At 29.4% G+C, this 13601-nt stretch overlaps 1 protein-coding gene across 1 annotated transcript; it reads left to right on the top strand.

Annotated features, from left to right (window-relative positions):
• Positions 1-7381: 7381 nt before the first annotated feature.
• On the top strand, positions 7382-9424 carry LOC119667545. Its single transcript, XM_038076848.1, has 4 exons — positions 7382-7758; positions 7807-8347; positions 8402-8588; positions 8673-9424. The coding sequence occupies exons 1-4, from the start codon at positions 7382-7384 to the stop codon at positions 9422-9424; spliced, it is 1857 nt and encodes a 618-aa protein (XP_037932776.1).
• The last annotated feature ends 4177 nt before the right edge of the window (positions 9425-13601 follow it).

Here is a 13601-nt window from a genome sequence, read left to right as displayed (position 1 = left end):
TACGTTTGTGCTGTTAGGATCTGCATATTGATTTCAAACAATAAATGTGAATTTTTTCGTACAAAATAAACTAATTGCTTGGTTAAAATTCGCTGTTTAACCAAGTGTAACCTATGATTTATTAAATTCATCTTACGTATATATCCATAATATTCATATGCTGTAACGAGAGCTTTTGGTTCCTGTGAATAGCCCATTGCAATCAGTATATTCTTTTCCGTTTCATTTAAGAATACTTGTTGCTTTGGTGTTGGTAAATTTCGAAAAACCGCATTCGTACTTGGTATTGTTTGCAAAACGTAATCTCCGGAGAGAGCATCAGCTATTGTCTTTGGTGGATTATGAAACGTTTTATCTCTTAACATTTGGTACATTCTGGCTTGATAAATGCTGCGTAATACAAGAGTGGCTAGCAACCAAATAATAAGCAAAAACCGTGCAAAGTTTCGACGTGGTACAGCTGCCACACTACTCGACCCCATTGCAATAACAAATAGATTATAATGAGGCACAGTGTTCCTGTGGCCCATAACTACTTCACGCCACTTTGCGTTTAGATTACCGTAAATGAAAATAAATATACTAGCAAGAATATAACAGGTTCCAATTAGTAACCACGCGGATGTTTGAAAAGCAAACAACAATTTTTCAATGCTTGAATCAAAGCTTGGAAGATTGGTGACCACAAAAAAATGGCTTAAAAAGAAATTAAATGATTGAGAGAATGTTGCGTTTCTCCACAAATCTGCTTTATAGTGCAAACCACCAAACACGTATTCTGGATACTGAAGAAGCATCTTAAAATATTATATGTATACTACACGTGTATAAATCATTTATTTACTATTTTCAACACACTTACTTCAGCATATTGTGCACCATCCAAGACTTTATTAAAGTTAACCTCTTGGACTTCTATAGAAAAATTTAAGTTTCTGCTCATGAAGTTGAATAACTGTCCTTCAATTCCCTTGTAAGCAACAATATTTTTATTGACATCACGCTCAAATGCCGAATAAGGCATATCTTCCTGAGTAGCCCACATCCATTTACAGCCATAAAAATTTTTTAATTTCTCTGGAAAGTAATTCTCATGTTCCCACTCTAATTTATGCTCATCATAACGATTGATTATCACTGACTTAGTGATATGACAACCAGCAATACCATATGGAAAATATGTTAACATAGTAAAATTATTCTTTGATAACTCTAAGACAATGATCACATTTAGTATACTCAACTTCCACAGCAATCTGAAAGCTTCTTCGATATCGGCATGTTCGGTATCGTTTATTGTAGATATGTATACCACAACCGAGGCGAGAGTTCGAGAATTAATATCAAACGCATAAAGAAACCTGTGTTAATCAAAAATCAAATATAAGTTAACTAAATTTTGTAAGTATTTTAGTAGATATATTATACACTTACCTAAAGGATTTTAATGTATCTACAAGTATCAAATCATAATGGTCAAAATTTCTGGGAACCACAGTTTTGCCTAAATTCACCAAAAACACTGTACCTTTCAATTCTCTCATAAGCCTTGAGGCAATATCATCTAACACATATTGATTTTCTTTAGTTTCATACTGCAAATATACTTGCAACTTGCCGTTTTCATCACACAACTTTTGTATAAATATCGACTTTAATGCATTTACGTGCATTTCATTAAGAAATGCAGTTGGCAAAATGGCAGCATTATATCTCACAGGATACAGTAAAGCACAAAGAGCCACAAGTGATTTAAAAATATTGTAATTTAACATCTCGTGTAGTAGCTAAGACGTTATAATTGGAAATAAAATTAAACATTAACATTTCTAAACAAATAATAAATTAATTTCTTTTTAATTTAATTTAATCATATATTCAATCACATTATAAATATGTAATTATATTCTCAAAAGCATTTCATAATCTATTCCAATCTATCGGAAATACTTGAAGAATTATTTCCTGAGTTTTTTGGGCGAATCCTTTTTGTGAATGCCATATTAGACTTAATTAGATAAATGGTTTGATTATATAAAGTCACCATAAAATATTTATAAACATTTAATTATACTAAAGTATATTTAGTTTTTTCCTTAATATAGAAAGCTTTGAGTGTGGGAGAAATCGTCGGTACGACGTTGTAATGGCAATGGTTATGTGACATCATTGTGACGCCTAACTTTCAGATACGTCATAAATAAAAAATTTAGTTATTTGTTATGCTTTCTTTAGAGCACAACTATAATAATAATAAAATTATATTATAAATTATATTGGCAACATATTCTTACAATACACTAAACATCGTTATTGGATCAATTAGTCCAACACAGCACAAGAAAAATAGTTTTCTTTATTATCTTTGATATCTTCGGACTCCATTGATAACACTGCAAATGCAATGTAATGACATTTCCGATTGGGAAATCCGAATTCAATGTGGATCCATAAAATTTTATTGCCTAATTGAACATATTAGAATAATCTAATATCTTTTAAGTAGAATATGAATGTTAGTAGACATTCATAATTTTTATAAATACATATATTGTAACAAATCACACTTAATCTGTCAAATCGTATAAAACATGTCGTATAACACCTCACTAAGAACACGCTTGATTGTAGAATCAAGTCACTTAAATGATGAAAGTACTTAAATGATGGCAGACAGCCTAGACTTTGGAGTCAATTGCACAACATAAATTGCCTGCATCTTAGCAAGTATTGATAACATAATCATAACAAGTGTAGATTGTTAGATGGTTGGTATATCCTGTTTAGTATTTTCCGAATATAAGTTATACCATAATAAATTTATGCTATGATATATTATCTGTAAAATCAAAAACATTGCTAATAATTTCTGTTTAGCATAGTTTTAAGACGGAAATTAAGAGATAAAAAATTGGCTTTTCTCAGATATTTATTTAAGTCAACTTTGGTACTTCAACTTATAAAATTTTTAAGGAATTATTTGATTATAGCTTTATATACATTTCCTACAATCTATTCCTTATATTCTTTCAAAAATCTTCAGAATCTATTAATTCATATTAGTTCAAAAAGTAGTGATTCTTACCGAATTGCTATTAATAGATTCAAAAACACAGTTAAGATAGGTGCGTCAAAGAATTTTAACAAAGTTGCTACAAGAATTAGTTCGACTTTAAATAGAGAATATATAGCATGAATGTAATATAAAATCTGCAACAGATTTGGGCCAAGTTAAATATTTCTAAACGCAGACAAAAACTATTTTCTATTTTTATTTTTTGATACAACTTTTTGAAGTCATCCTCCCACAGCTGCATTCTTCTACAGTTGCAGTCTTCATGTCAAACGACAATTTAGCAAGCATATCGTGTCAAAATAAAAATATCCACTGTCTATGTAATAATATTTCAGGTCTAGTTTATGACACAATTACTGTTGTGTAAGTACTAATTTATAGCCGTTTAAAATGCATGCATAATTTAATGAAAAAAATATGTTTTTTTAATCGCTTGCATTTAAAAATATAAACAAACTGAAATTAAAGCAATATATCTATTTATTATAATGCTGACAAGCAAATTATCCTATTTGGTATAATATATACTAAATAATATAAAGACTACAACAAATAGCTTTTAAATAACATTTAAATTAATTTTGTTAATATTAATTATTGTTCATATATATGGTATGAACTGGGTATTCTCTGTGTCTCCTCTCTAATTATTGAAGCTTTTACACAAAAAATAACTCTTGTTATAAATTAATTATTTACTTTTAAGCTGCTACATTTTCTCACTCATATATTTAAGTTAATTGTCGATGTACGATTCAATTGACTCGGAGATCAATTGCATACGCGCAATAGGATATTGTCCAGCAATTTTCATCCATTCACCGATTTTTTTCGACATGAATAGACAAAAAATTTTGAATGCAAAGTTACCTTTGATTAGAAATTGAATTCCATATTAACAGATGAATAGAAAAACAGACGATTAGCAATAAATCAATTTATCTTGTCTTACAGATGAGGAACTCCCATATTAAAAAATCAATTTTTTAAATATCAGCTGAATTGCACATATATTAGTATAATCTTTATTTATCATTAATTTCTTTAATAATTAAATGAATAAATATTACTGATTTATAACTTAAAATCTATTCTATTTATAACATTAAATATTGAAATAATCTAGAATGCTTTTAAAAAATGTCGATCTTCTAGAACAAAGTTCAAGCAAAAACACAAATACGCATAATAACAATAAAATTAGATATAAACTGAATATTCCAAAAAGCAACCAAACGGAAAGTGCTTTTGGCATGTGAGACATCTTTTGTAACCAATATTTCTTATCCATATAAATGTCTTCAAATTTTCGCATGAAACCAGAAGACATTAAACCCATAAGAAATGAATTAATTTTATATAAGAAAAAAGAATGCTTTCGCAAATACATAGTAACTGGTACCATGAACAGTTTCTCAGGTAAGACATTCAATGGATGATTGTAGTTACTTTTGTTTTGGTTATAATATAATATGTAAGGTGCCATAACAGGAAAAGCTATAGTCTCAGTTTCGGACTGAATTCTACCATAACAACAATCTTTTAGTCGATCGTAACTATCTACAACACTTATTTTAATCGATTTAATAGATTCTTTCATCATTCCCACTATAGGTTTAGGAGTATAGACAGTAAAGTTTTTTTCAACCAATTCATCAATGGTGTGAAGTGATGTACGTGTCCGTCCATCTTGTAAAATCGAAAATAGTTCACTTAAATATGCATTTCGTAATACAAGTGTGTATAATATCCAAACTGTTAGTAGGTACCGAGCGAAATTTCTTCTTGGTAGCCTATGTAGACCAATACCATATAATGAACTCCATAGATTTGTAAATGGTAAACGATTTCTCTGCCCTAAAATAAAACGAAACACTTCGATTTTGCAAAACAGTTTAACACCAAATATTATAAATATTGCAAATAGTACACTGAATCCTAAACAGATCCATATGATATTTCCGAAAGGTTTTACAAGTCGTTCATAAGGTGACATTTGTCGTCCCTTAGGAATTACTAACATAAATGAGAAACTCATGTAGGAATATGCAGCTTGCATGACATCTGCGCGCATTTTATTATACATGAAACTAGCCATTGTTAAATTTGTGGTACCCTCAGCTATCTAAATAAATTAAAAAATTAAATAACTTTAATTGAAAAACTATTGAGATTACTTCATATACCATTTTCATTGCTCCAGTAATGGTACCATTTGATGTGACGATGCCATGATCTCTCTCGGGTTGTTCAAGTATACGAATCGTGAAATTCAATTTCTTTGAGAGTATTGTCAGTATCATTCCTTCAATACCATGTAGGCGATCTAATTTTTTAGTTCTATTGTTATAGTTTAGAATAATGAACGGAGGAAGATTGAAAGTTGTCACCACCATCTCACAGCCATGCATATTACTTAGTTTATCTGGGAACAACAATTTATTTAATGTATAGCTGCCATTTGTAATGAGGCCATCAAAAGTAAGATACAACTGTGGTATATTTGAGTTACATTTATTGGGCTTAAAAGGAAAATATGTGTATACTTCTACTGTTTGTTTAGTAAGAATCAATACATTTATGTTAATGACGTATATGTAGAAAAGTCTGCGAAAAATCCGTCTGATATTTACTAAGGCATTTATCTCACTCCCAGTGTATATAATTGTGAAGAAACCGTTGCGTTGGAAATTGTTGTAAGTCCTTACCAATGTATTTTCCAATTTTCTAAAGAAGAATTTGTATATATACCTATATTTTTTCTTCAAATATATTATACTTACATAAATGATTCTAAACTATCAATTAACCAGATTCCTTTATCTTTATTTTGAAAAGTATTCACAAAAATATCATCTTTCGTTAATAAAGACTTTGATTCAGTTCCTGTTACGTTATCATCGATCTCATAAGTATTTCCATCACCTATGAAAAACTTTATATTCATACCATTTTCATGCTGATTAGTTCGTTTCAATATTTCTTCAATCAGATCATTGTGATAATAATAACTTTTATCATTTGAAGCAAGTTGGCCAATTGATAAAGAACTTGTTGTTGCATTTGCATAGACATCTACAATAATCCAAACAGTTGATAAGATCAATGATAGGTTACCCGTTGGATATATATTTTCAACTATATCTCCTAATGCGGTCATTTGGAACTAATATAAAACTCAGGTATGTCTTTTTAGTTTAAATGTCGAAGTGATACTAGACCTAAACTTTGTCATATCGTTTATTTGTCATGCAATATTTAAAATATTTTAAAACTATTATAAACAATTTTGTGTTTAAACTGTAACATGCCCTTTTAATTTCATTTAAGGTAATAATAGTTGTTGTTGCATTAAAAAGGCAAATTAAAAAATATTACTTTAGTTTATTCGCAAATTCTTTTGACCAGAATTTTTCATAGGCTAAGCAAACTACCAATATTTTAATATATGACACAACTCATATAAGAATCCGTAGAGATATAAGAACATAATCTGTTAAAGATTTAAATGCTCTTTTAAAAAAATATAATCAACTACATCTTGCATAGCTTGTGCAGGCTCAAGAATTTGATCTGAGCATAGATGTCATATGCTCAGAAGCGATTTTCGGCGTCAGATCTGCAGAATTCTTTTCATTGGATCAATGACCTGCAGAATTAACAAAAGAGGATGATCCAAAATCGATATATATAAGGTGATGAAGCACTTTGTGGAAGAAACCTGATAGTTAGTTAAAGAAATCAGGTCATGCTATCATAAATCAATAGATATTCAACTAATTTTGGAACTAGTTTCTTTTTACGTATTCAGTTTAACATTATCATACTTTACGTTATCTGAGTAAGTCTGAATTGTTTAAGTAAAGCTTGTTTTATAAGAATATAATATTTATGCTCAATTAAGAAATTAAATATGCTTGAAAAAAGAAACCAAAAATATTTTATTTAATAGAATATATTAAATATATTAAATTTTTAATTAATTCATCTTTTCAAATATTTGTCTTTTTTCTAAAATAAATTTAATATAGTAATTAACAACTCTGTCTTGTCGTTTAGAGTCACGGGATATATTTCAGTACATCCATTATCCTAATAGCTATCATTAACTAAATGGAACTGCTGAGATCACATCTATAAAACCAAAAAAAACGAGAATATAAATTCGCTTCAAATAATCTAACATTTTTAAAATTGCATGTCAATTTTGCATCAACTCTGTTATATACAAGGATAGTATAGTTTCAACATTTGTACCGAAAAGACGTATATTAGAATCTGCGGCACATATTACCGATATACATTATGACCGTGCTGGAAAATATGATTGAAAATACAAATCCCACGGGTAACCTATCATTGGTCTTATCAACCGTTTGGATTATTGTAAATAGTTATGCAAAGTCCACAACTAGTTCCATATCATTTGGCCAATTTGCCTCAAATGATAAAAGTTATTTTTATCACAACGATCTGATTGAAGAAATATTGAAACGTGCCAATCAACATGAAAATGGCATGAGTATAAAATTCTTCATAGGCGATGGAAATGTTTATGAGATCAATGACGATGGAAATGAAACTGAATCAAACCATTTACTAACTGAAGAAGAACTTTTCATGTATAATTTTCGAAATAAAGACAAAGGAATCTGGTTAATTGATAGTTTGAAGGCCTTCAAGTAAGTAAATGAGTTTTTAAGAAATATGAGATTAATCGTCTTTTCCAGCCAGTTGGAAGATACTTTGCAAAGGACACACAACTATTTTCAACGCAACGGTTTATTTACAATTATTTACACTGGCAGTGAATTAGAGCGATACCGTAATATTAGAAAAATGTTTCGTCGATTATTTTATATATACGTCACAAATATAAATATATTGATTCTCACTAAGAAGACAGTGGAGGTGTACACATATTTTCCATTCAATTCAAAAGTTTGCCATTCCTCCGTTCCTGAGTTATATGTTACTTTTGAAGGAATTCTTGAAAGAGAGAACTTCAGACTACCAAAAAAATATTTTCCAGATAAACTTTTAAACATGCATGGTTGCCAGTTAGTAGTTACTACTTGGCACGATCCACCTTTCGTTTTTATCGATTATTTTAACAAAAGCGGTAATATTCTACGTATACATGGAATCGAAGGAAACCTACTTACATTTATTGCAGAAAAATTAAATTTTACAATTCGCATACTTGAGCCACCAGAAAGAGATCACGGTGTCGTAACAGAGAATGGTACAGTGACTGGTGCTATGAAGATGGTATGTGAGCAGTGTTAGTTTTTTCGATAATAAGTAAATTTATCGTGTTTGTAGATAGTGGATGGTACCTCAAATATAACTATGGCTAGCTTTTTGTACAATAAAATGCGCGCAGATGCTATGCAGGCAGCATATTCTTACATAAGTTGTTCTTTAATGTTAACAATACCTAAAGGACATCAATTGTCACCTTTTAAACGTCTAACAAAACCATTTAGTTACATTATATGGATTGGCCTAAGTATAAGTTTACTATTAGCTATTCTTTTAATTTTTATACTTAAATATTGCGGTAATTTTAATATATATAATTTTATTTTCGGAGAAACAAACCGCATACCATTCACAAATCTATGGAGCACATTATATGGTATAAGTATACATAATAGGTTGCCAAAAAAAAATTTTGCTCGCTATACATTGGCGATTTGGCTTATTTATACGCTTGTGTTACGCAATGCATACCTAAGCGAATTATACAGTATTTTACAAGATGGACGTACACTTACTTCACTTGACACTATACAAGAAGTAGTAGAACAAAATTATACTTTTTATACAACCCAGCCATTAGTCACAATGTTAAAAGCATCAATTAAATCGGTTAAGTTAAAACTTGCTGACTCATTTGACGATTTATCAAGGAATGTACATAATCACTTATTCCTAAAGGATGAGAGTTTAGTGGTGCCTCTAATGGCCCCTTACATACTTGCTTATAACCAAAATAAGAGTAACCATGCTCATCCTCTAAATGTGCTACATGAAAAACTAACCATGGTCCCAATAACATTGTATATGAGAAAACATTCATATTTGCTGTATAAATTTAATGAAATCATCACTTTTTTGATGTCTTCTGGTTTCATAAGAAAGTTCGAAGATGTTTACTTGGATACCAAATATTTGGTTAAGAAGGAGTTCCACATGCCAATAGCACTTTCGTTTTGGTTACTTTTTGGATTATTCACTATTTATATTTTTCTATTGCTGCTATGTACATTTGTTTTTTTCTTAGAACTTTGGTCAACAAGATCACCTATAGTTAAAGCTGTGCTCGATTTATTTAATAGTTAAAAAATCTAATAGATATAATATTAAATATAGTAATATTAAATATAAAATAAATGAAGTCCTTAAATGTTTTATGCATTAATAATTTAATGTAATTTTGGTATTTGTCATAGTATAATACATTATTAATATATAAAAACAATCAACTGAAGTCAGTTATTTATAATACAATCATAAGATATTGGTAATCTATTTTTTTTTTAAACAAGGATTATATGTTTTTCAAAATACAATATAATTTCAGTAAATATCTAAAAATGATTTTGAGTAGGAATTAACTAATTTTAGCTGTCAATTGTCGTTGCTTTCAATGCAAAATGAAAATTTTTGACAGCGAAAATTACAAACAAAACTCTCGTGTGAATCCAGTATTACCTGAATCAATTTGTTCAAAAATTACTGTGATTTTTGGATTTTTGGATAATTGTACAACATTTCAACCAGAAATCCATTTTTCTGATCAGTTAATAAACAAAAGAAACTTAGTCTAACTTCAATCAGACATTCAATCGTGAAACATTTTTATTGGATGAACCTAATCTTTCCACTTCCATACTAATTGACGAATAAATGAGTAAGACATAGAAAAAATGAGGCGAATGAATTGCTAGAAGAAAAGAAGTTTGGCATTGCGGTTAAAACGATTGTGTCTTTAAAGCCCATACTTAAAATTAATATGGTCTAACAAGCAATTATAAAAAGCATATTGGACATAAGAAGTCAAGTTAAGTTCAACTTAAAGATATTTGAGGTTGGATATCTACGAAATAAGCAAATGCAACAACAAAAACGAAAAATAAATATAATGTCCTAATAGCTGTAGTACAATAACAACAAGTAGAAAAATCAATATAAATTATTATCTCTTTATATATTATTATAAATTAATACCAAAAATAAAGTTGTCTCAGCTTTTTCGAAATATAAATTTCCTTCAAAATAGTTAAATATAATTTATTTATTTGTTTTTTATTTATTTACTTAGTAATAAAACTATATTACCCTTTACAATATTCAACTCATTTTCCAACCCGAACACACCACCATCTTGACCAACAGGATCAAAGTCATGGACTAAAGTACATATGCAAATAACGGACCCATTTAAAATTCGTAATGCTAAAATAGATAGACTCAGATAAGATTATGGTGGACAACAGCGCTCCACCCAACTCCACTCGAACTTATCTACCAAAAAAATTGCAAGTATAACATAATCGAAACGAGGAAAAATATAGTAGCAACAACATACAAAAATATTTTCATCAAATGGGTTATGAAAGTAAAGAAGACAATCTTACCACAGAACCATTAACACATTATGCAAATAAAATCGAATGGCTTTATATGGCAAACAATTCTTCTTCCAAACCAAGGCAAGGAATTTTGCTTAAAGTATAAGTAGCGGTGGAGACATATTTAAAATCCTACTTGATAAGAGATGTAATAAAAACTATATACAACCTTATATTGAATATAGACCCTGAATCATATGCGAACCTTCTTTATGCAAATTCAGTTATTAATCGAAAGTACGAGTTCACACGTTTTCTATTCGGCCTCAAAAACAGACTATCTATCTTTCAAAGAGCAGCAGATCATATTTTTTTGGTATACACAGAAACATCGAAGTGTTGCGATGTAAGAAAGTTTTTTCTTGCTTGAACACAAGACTAAGTTCATAACTATCTATAAGATTTGAACAATCGCAATATAATACAGTTAAACAATTTTATCCATTCACTGAGTTTGTTCGCCGGGATTAGTTCAAAAGTCACGTAGTCATGCAGTTTGAGCATTAACAGGCAGGTCGATATCTTCAAATACATTCGTCTTGTCAAATCGATTAAGAATATTCATACTGCTATCGCCTTCCCGTTAAACTATATTTAGACTCTTCAAATATAATATATCCTCTGTTTATCGTATTTTCTTATTTAAACAAAACATTTAAGTTAACTCATTCAAATCATTACATTTATTTTAATTATTCCATTAAGCATTAAAGAAATCTAGAATGCTTTTTAAAAATGTCGATCTTCTAGAACAAAGTTCCAGAAAAAACACAAATACGCATAATAACAATAAAATTAGATATAAACTGAATATTCCAAAAAGCAACCAAACGGAAAGTGCTTGTGCTATATGAGACTCCTTCTGTAATAAACGGTTTTTATCCAGATAAGTATCCTCAAATTTTCGTATGAAACCAGAAGACATTATATCCATTAGAATTTCATTGATTTTATGTAGCAAAAAGGAATACTTTGGCAAATACATTGTTAGTGGTACAGTTAATAGTTTTTCCGGTAAGAAATAATAAGGATCATGACTTTTGTTTTGGTTATAATAAAATAAAATGTATTCATAAGTAGGAATCGCTATAGTTTCAGCTTCGTCACGTGTTCGGGAAACCATAATATATTTCATTTTCGTGTAATTTTCTACTGTCTGTATATTAGTTGATTTAGTAGATTCCTTCATCATATCTTCTATTGTGTAGTGAACATAGAATGTATAATTTTTTTCAATCAATTCATCAACGGTTTGAAGTGATGTACGTGTCCGTCCATCTTGTAAAATCGAAAATAGTTCACTTAAATATGCATTTCGTAATACAAGTGTGTATAATATCCAAACTGTTAGCAGGTACCGAGCGAAATTTCTTCTTGGTAGCCTATGAAGACCAACACCATATAATGAACTCCATAGATTTGTAAATGGTAAACGATTTTTCTGCCCGAAAATAAAATTAAGTACTTCGATTTTGCAAAACAGTTTCACACCAAATATTATAAATATAGCAAATAGTACACTAAATCCTAAACAGATCCATATGATATTTCCGAAAGGTTTTACAAGTCGTTCATAAGGTGACATTTGTCGTCCCTTAGGTATTATTACGTACACTGAACTACTCAAGTAGGGAAATGTTGCTTGCATGATACTTGAGTGCATTTTATTATACATGTAACCACCAATTGCTATATTTGAGGTACCTTCAATTATCTGCATAAATTAAAAAATAAAATGTACTCATAATGAAAAAGCATTAAGAATTTTTTACATACCATTTTCATTGCTTCTGTGATGTTACCACTTAATGGAACGTGGTCAATATCTGTTATAGATTTTGGAAGTGCACAAAATGTAAAATTCAATTTCTGTGAAATTAATGTCAATATCATTCCTTCAATACCATCAAGCCGATCTAATTTTTGAGGTGGTTTATAATTTTTATCAATAATAATTAATGGGTTGAAAACGTTAGCTGTCACCACCATATCACACCCATACATGTTGCTAAGTTTATCTGGAAAAAACGGTTTTGAAAATGTGAAGTTTTTATTTTCAACGTTTCCGTTGAAGGTAAGATACAACTCCGGAATAATAGAATTACACATATTCGGCTTAAAAGGGAAATATGTGTATACCTCTACTGTCTGGTTAGTAAGAACCAATATATTTATATTAATGACGTATATATAGAAAAGTCTGTGAAAAATTTGTCTCATGTTTTCTAAAACATTCGATTTATTGCCAGTGTATATAATTGTGAAGAAACCGAGGCGTTGGAAATAGTTGTGTGTTCTTAGCAAAGTATCTTCTAATTGACTGAAATAAACCATTAATATAAAGTTTCCTAATAATTATTTTCTTTAATAATATTTACTTACGTAAAGGATTTTAAACTATCAATTAACCAAATTCCTTTATCTTTGTTTCGAAAATTTTTCATAAAAAGTTCGTCTTCAGTTGCGTTTTCATAAATAGTTGAATTAATCTCATAAATATTTCCATCACCTACGAAAAATTCTATATTCATATCATTTTCATGTTTAGTAATCCGTTTCAATATCTCTTCAATTAAATCGTTATGGTAAAAATTACTCTTGTCAGTAGATGCAAACTGACCAATTGTTAAGGTAGTTGTTGTGGACTCTGCATAGTTATTTAAAATAACCCAAACAGTTGATAAGATCAATGATAGGTTGCCCGTTGGGTTTATATTCCCAGTTATATCTTCTACTCCGTTCATGCTGTTGGACTTATCTAATTTCTACAATTTGACGTCTTCTTACTTTAAGTGTCGATGATATACTAGATTTGAAAATTAAATATATTTAAAATTCTTCTATTATAAATAATTTCATGTTTAAACTATATATGATTTATTAGT

Source organism: Teleopsis dalmanni, chromosome 1 (genome assembly GCF_002237135.1).
Source record: "Teleopsis dalmanni isolate 2A chromosome 1, ASM223713v2, whole genome shotgun sequence".
Classification (NCBI taxonomy): domain Eukaryota; kingdom Metazoa; phylum Arthropoda; class Insecta; order Diptera; family Diopsidae; genus Teleopsis; species Teleopsis dalmanni.
Note: the sequence above shows the minus strand (reverse complement) of the source record. Positions and strands in the feature narration are given on the sequence as shown.